Source organism: Mus pahari, chromosome 16 (genome assembly GCF_900095145.1).
Source record: "Mus pahari chromosome 16, PAHARI_EIJ_v1.1, whole genome shotgun sequence".
In the NCBI taxonomy this organism is placed as follows: Eukaryota; Metazoa; Chordata; class Mammalia; order Rodentia; family Muridae; genus Mus; species Mus pahari.
The window spans coordinates 582,567-589,327 of NC_034605.1; the positions used below are offsets into that span (position 1 = coordinate 582,567).

The following is a 6,761-nucleotide window of genomic DNA, read 5'->3' on the forward strand; positions in this document are numbered from 1 at the left end:
CCAAAAAAAAAAAGAATTGTTTTCGGTGTCTTCCTGTTACTGACAAGCTTCCGGAATCCTTGCTAAGCATAACAGTCGCCCTTACCTAGGAGTACTTTGAAGGCAGCGTGGAATGATGCTGCCCAAACTGACTGTAGCAAAGGGGCAGGTGAGAAATGAAATGATTCCAGGCTCCCCAGGAATCTGCCACCATTCTCAGCTCCATCCCCTTACAAATGGTTTGAAAAGTGGAACAGAAATAGATTTCTAAAGATTAGGCAGCACCTATGGCCACTGAATACCAGTCCACACATACACAGTATCTCCAGAAGCATAGTCTACTACAAAATTTAATTGTTAGTTTGTTCTATCTTTGTATTGTGTAAAAAAAACAATTAGGAAGTCGGTGGTAAGGAAACAGCTTAATAAACACTCACGTATAGTTACCAGACCCAACATAGACCCCGAAGCCAGGCCACTGTATTGGGGGAAGATTCAGGAATGATCCAGAGAAGTCTTCATGACCTTAGGTACAAACATGGATCTCTCTGGATGAAATATCCAGTGTGCCTTCTATTTTAATAATGAAGCAGGTGCCAGGGTTGTGGCCTCTCACAAGGGTCTTCGTTTGCCACAGATAACTGGGTGGTTTCTGTTTTGTTCGGGGGAATAAATATTTGAAGGGGGAAACTGTAGACGGTTTTGCGGCGATTATGATGTTATTGATACACAGGCTGATGCTGCTATGGCGGTGCTAACAGGCTACATTATCTTTATGCCTCCAAGGTAACCTGAAGCAGCTGTCTATTGCCTTGGCACTCCCTTACCCTGAAGCGTCTGCCCTGCTGGGGACTGTAACCCGAGCCAACTGCCTGACTTACAGAGGCTTCTTTAGCTACTGACAGCAAGAAAGGAAGGGAGAGTGTGAAATCCCCCAGTATGGATCCTTCCAAGCGGGCCTGATGCTGAGAGACCCTCTGAGAGGATGGCCCTGCCATCTCCGCTTCTACGTAGGGGCAGCACTTACTAGTGTGTTCTCTTCAGGCACGGAAACGAATACTCGAAGGAAACCTCTGGAAGATTTCTTTTTCTCTTTTGAACTCTGCCATGTATCGCAGCAGGCCATGTCCACGTGGAAATCGAGGCTCACCCGAAGCCTGAAGCTCCCGTCTCGAAGGATGCACTCCTTTCCGTGCTCGGCTTTGCTGGCCTGTTTTGGGACCACCAGGGAAAATGCTACCTTTGATCAGTCCAGCTCGACGGATACTCACTCCGCCATCTATGTCCAGCCCATGGCCAAAGCAGGCAGACATCCAAGTCACCCAAAGGTAGAAGAAAGAGCTGCAGAGAAAAGGCGAGATTCTGGTATACACTCGGAGCAAAACGGCACCGCGAATGGCAATAACAGCCAACACACTGCTGTCCAGCCTGCAGAGACCCCTGAGGATTTTGCCAGGTCCCTGAATGACGGAGCAGACTGCGAAGCCGTTACTTTCCAGACGTCCATCCCTAGACCATCAATTATTGACATGCCAAAGGTGAGTGAGCTTTCCTACTGCTCTTATAGATAGGGCTGTATTAGGGAACATTCTATCATTTTTTGGAAACTCTTTGGCAAATATCCTTGTTTAAATTCATTACTGTATATGACACACGGAATTCTCTCTCTCTAGTGAGAGGAAGTGTGGAAAGCCTTTTTAGTGTGTTCTTTGAATCTATCTATCTATCTATCTATCTATCTATCTATCTATCTATCTATCTATATAGAGAGAAATGACAAAGAATTCAGGAGCAGTGACAATGGCAAACCAGACTTTAATGAACTGGTTATAATGCCTCTGAACAAACAAAAGATCAGAAGATGTATGCATTATTCACACACACACACACACATACACACACACGTGATGTATATGTGTGTATAACACTTACATATAATTAAAAACTGATCTATAACTTTCTATGTACTAAAATCCACAATATAAAGTCTGACCATGGAATTTCAGAAATTGTCTTTAGCTGTTAGAATGCATCCTGTCTGGAAAATTGGGAATGATGAGGGAAGTTGGAAATGATAAGCAGCCCTGTGTACAGAGCAGAAAGGAACTGGCAGAAAATGGTATTCATAAATAAGGGAGGCTTCTCTAAGTTTTCAGATTTAATAAAGGCAGGAAGAGGAGAGATTTGGAAGCTGGCGTCCCTGCTCTCCTGGGGCTTGGTCTTGAGTTACTGTTTTCTTGCCTTTGTTTTGGCATTACTGGATTTTAGTTTCTGAATGTTCTGAATTGTATGAGATGTACGCACCATTTCATAGTCCTTGGCAATCCTGATTAAGAGGGGCAGTTGAGAAAGAGACCTCTAAAGGATATAACCCTCAAAATGTTATTTACCCATTTTGTTAGTGGTGGTAATTTCTTGCCCAAGTAATTTAGGACCAGAGTTAAAGAGCCTGAACTTTTTTTCAGTATTCATTAATACGGTGTTCTGATTTAAAGCCTTTTTTCTCAGCTAATTTATTAAAGAAAAGGTTTGTTTGTTTGATTGATTTGCTTACTTGGACTAAGGAGTCTTTTTAGCAATAAAAACTACAACTTGCCTGATAGCAAAGAGAAAGTTAAGACATAATTTAAAACATAGTTGGGTTTGGCAGTCTGTAGCAATGGTTCTCAGCTTTCCTTTTAGTACAGTTCCTCACAGTGTGGTGACCCCAACCATAGCATTATTTTCATTGCTACTTCATAACTGAAATTTTTCTACTAGCATGAATTGTAATGTACATGTGTTTTCTGATGGTCTTAGATTACCCCTGTGAAAGGGTCATTTAACCTTGAATAGAGATTGTGACCCACAGGTTAGAACCACTGGTCTACAGCACTCTATTAAGTGAGTGCGCTTCATATAGCACTATATTAAGTGCTCTCTGGGCATAGCTCAGTGGCAGGGCATTTACTTAGAATGCACCAGAACCTGGATTCCAGAACCTGAATTCCATCCCTAGAACTGCCAGGGAACGAAACACAAATGATTAAGTTTAACTTCATTGTTTGAATTCTGGTATTCTGAAATTGGGCAGAAGATCTCACCAAACCCTGTCTTAATAGCGTTAATTTTTGTTGTTGTTGTTGTTGTTAGTATTGTTAAGTCGACCCCCAAACAAGCAATAAAACCCAATATACCTGTTTAGTTTTCTGTGCATATCCATGTATAGATTGAGATATTTTTAGCAAATCTGAGTACACACATCCTGACCAAGTTCACAGAAGCTACATGGTCAAAAAAAATGAAGCTCCATTACCTTGGTGAGCTAGAAGCATACATTCTGTCAAGGAGGAAGGGCAGCAAGCCTGCCTCCACCCTCCACTGCTGAGCTTAGGAGCAACGAGAAGGCTTGGTCTGATTTTCTGCTTTAATGGTTCCTGTGACACAAGAGGGCTGACATTTCAAAAGAGCCAGTGAAACACAGTGGAAGTCTATTCTCTACGTCTCCGGTCGGGTCCCAGGAATCAACCTTGGGCCATCAGGGTTAGTAGCAAGTAGCAAGTGCCCTCCCTTACTAGCCATCTTGCCTGCTCAAGCCTTAGTCGTTAAAACATAACCTAGTGGTTGAGGAGTCACGTGACCAAGACTACATTGAATACAGCCTAGGAGTAGGTGTAGCAGAGTGAATGAAAACGAGGCTGTAAGTTGGAGAAGCACCCGGAAAGTTCCAAAGGCCCACAGAGGAGCATCTGGGATGCCACAGGGAGACAATGAGCGACGAGCAGCAGCAGGAACTTCGGGGATTTTGTGCAGAATTATGTCGTGGATGGGGATTTCATTCTGGGGCGGACTAGAGTTGAGAAGGCTAAAGTCGAGGAGCTGGTACAGTACCTTGGTTCTGGGGTCAGTCATAAAAGGACCAGTAGGGGATGCTACAGGCAGAAGCGGATGCAGCCACTGACCTTGGGAAGGCTGAAAACAAATGAAATTAGGGGGCAGAGAGTGTGCAAAGAGGAGGCGAGTGGGCTTCTGTTGTGGTTCCAGTGACCAGAGCTCACCTGCACAGAGCACCTACCTTCTGCCAGCCTTTCTCAACGCATTACAGGGAGGCTCTCATCTAACCCTAGGGAGGGTCCGAGGGCCACAGAGGGAGGAAATGGCCGACTCAGGGTTAGAGTCGCGTTCTCTTCAACTCCCAAGTCCACCCTTGGAGATAGAAGGTGTTTCTATTCCTGATATGTAATGCCTGAGGACTTAGAACCAGATAGTCCTATATGAGGTCACTTCCTTTTTAATTAAATTAGATCTCCACATAACGGGTATATGGAGTGTATTTATAAAAATGTACAGCACATTGAAATGTAGCAGCTGTGCTAGATAGCCTTGGGTTCAGTGCCCAGCACGTAATGTATAGTTATAAATGCATACATGTGTATGATTATAATTATTAGTTTTAAAAATTAATTTGCATAATATTTTTTTCTGCCACAGTGGCAGGTGTGTAACACTATGGAAAGAGATAGTTTTCATTTTCTGTCAGAGACAAAGCTTTGGTGATGGCCATGGGGGAAAAATCACCACCAGCTTCTTTGTTGACCTGACATGTCTTCAGCGACGTGTTTCCCCTAAGTGGATGGTGAATGAGCGATGTACTTTCCCTTTAGGTGTACTGATCCTCTTCCTGGAAGCTGCTTTGATAGCAATCATAAATCATACTTTACTCTTTCTGAAGTTCAGCTTCAGCACAACCTGAAATGAAGACAGACACCCCTCGGGTGATCCGAGGGGAAGGAGGGTCATTTCAATCTGAAACCGACTCTAGTCTGAGTGGAAAAGCTGAAAGTCATGAGTGTATAAACTAAGTTGAAGCAAGAAGGGTTTATCTGGGGTACAGAAAGGCATATACTTGCCTAGTGAAAAGATGATGTCGGGCCAGAGAGATGGCTGAGCAGTAAAGGCGTTTGTTGCCCAAGGCTGACAGCCTGAGTTTATACCCTACATTATGCATACGAGCACATAACCATAAATCATTTGTTTAATTTAAAAAGTTATCTGACCACTGGACATGGTGTTCCATGCCTTAAATCCCAGCACTCGGGAGGCAGAAGCAGGTGGATCTCTGTGAGTTCCAGGTCAGTCTGGTCTACAAAGTGGGTTCCAGGACAGCTAATGAAGGCAGCTACACAGAAACCCTGTCTCAAAATCAAAATCAAAATCAAAAACCCAAAACCAACCAACCAAACAAAAAACAAAGGAAGAAAGAAAAAGAAAAGTTATCTGAAAACTATAAGTGATATTAACTAGATTTCAACCCTTCTCCTTCCCCCTCCTCTTCCTTCTTCTTTTTTGAACTAGTGTCTCACTATGTTGCTCTGGCAGGCTTAGAGCTCACTATGTAGACCAGAATGGTTTTGAACTCATGGAGATGTCGCTGCTTTTACCTGCCTCCCAAGTGCTGGAATTAAAGGCATGCACCACCATGCTTGGTTTCAACATCTTTCATATGTGTCCCTTTCCCGTCTCATGCTTGAAATCAAGGTAAAAAGCTTACAATGGGAACATTTCCTATTGTTGGGAGTCATAATGTTCCATCAGTGGTCATCTGTCACACAGGTGAAGCCTCTCATAGCTGGCAGAATCACATACAGATCATAGAGTGCAGAATGCTTCTGTTTATTGCTTTAGCTAAAAGTTGCTGAGATGTCCCTCTGTGGAAACTCAACACTGGCCCTAGGAACTGCAGGTGAATCAACAACCCCTTAAATTGTTTGTATTCTAGAGGGAGAGGCAGATGTAGAAGCTGGCAATAGCAGCAGAGTATGAGAAGGCTTAAGTTCTGGATGCCTTACAAACTCAGGAGGGTCCTTGAGAAGACTGGAAGTGGGGCAGCTGGTAGAAGACTGGCAGTTGGGTTTCCACCCCCACTGCACCCTCCCTATATGGCTGGTAGTGCTTTATCCTGTGTCATCTTGGTACTGTAGATAGAATAAGAAAAGAAAGGCTGCAAGTGGCTTAGGTCTTTAGAGTACTGCCGTGTATGAGAGAGTACATAGCAATGCTTTTTATCTAGTTCTTCTCCGTGTCGGGGTAATCAGTCTGACACAGAAGAGGGAATAATTGTGGCTAGGAAAATCATGCCTTGGTGTATTGTAACTAAAAAAAGTCAATTACATGAAAGTGCAGGATAATAGGGTCTACCTTAGAAAGACCGCTGCATTTTGGAACAAGCTGGTTTTGCAGTCAGACAGAAGAGCAACCAAACCATCCCTGCAGTCTCACAGGGGCCAAGGAAAGATGCAGAGACTCGGGCAGTCCTCTGTATCGGCACAGACCCTGGCTTTGCTGCCTTGGAGACAGCTGTCTTCCTTCGTCCTCTTTATCCAAAACAAAGTCTCGATGTAAGTTTTGAAGAGCCAAATGTGTAAGTTAGAATGTCTGTCTCACCATAGACTCTGGGAATTAACTGTCAGATTTGGACAGACCAAGCCAGATGCTCTCCATTAAAAAAATTGTAAGTAGGGACCAGGGGAATGCCTTAGTAAAGTGCTGGCTGCTTCAGCATAAAGAGTAGAGCTTAATCCACAGGCATGGAGGTGCTCACAGGCATGGTGGTGCTCACAGGCGTGGTGGTGCTCACAGGTGTGGTGGTGCTCACAGGTGTGATGGTGCTCACAGGCGTGGTGGTGCTCACAGGCGTGGTGGTGCTCACAGGTGTGGTGGTGCTCACAGGTGTGGTGGTGCTCACAGGCATGATGGTGCTCACAGGCATGGTGGTGCTCACAGGTGTGATGGTGCTCACAGGC

At 44.3% G+C, this 6,761-nt stretch overlaps 1 protein-coding gene across 1 annotated transcript in view; it reads left to right on the forward strand.

Moving 5' to 3' along the window:
- The first annotated feature begins 1,103 nt into the window (after positions 1-1,103).
- The window catches only part of Fam107b (family with sequence similarity 107 member B), a 222,469-nt gene continuing 216,811 nt past the window's right edge, over positions 1,104-6,761 (forward strand). The window contains exon 1 of the mRNA XM_021215512.2: positions 1,104-1,517. Coding sequence (XP_021071171.1) covers positions 1,104-1,517 — 414 coding nt within the window. The remainder of the gene's footprint in view (positions 1,518-6,761) is intronic.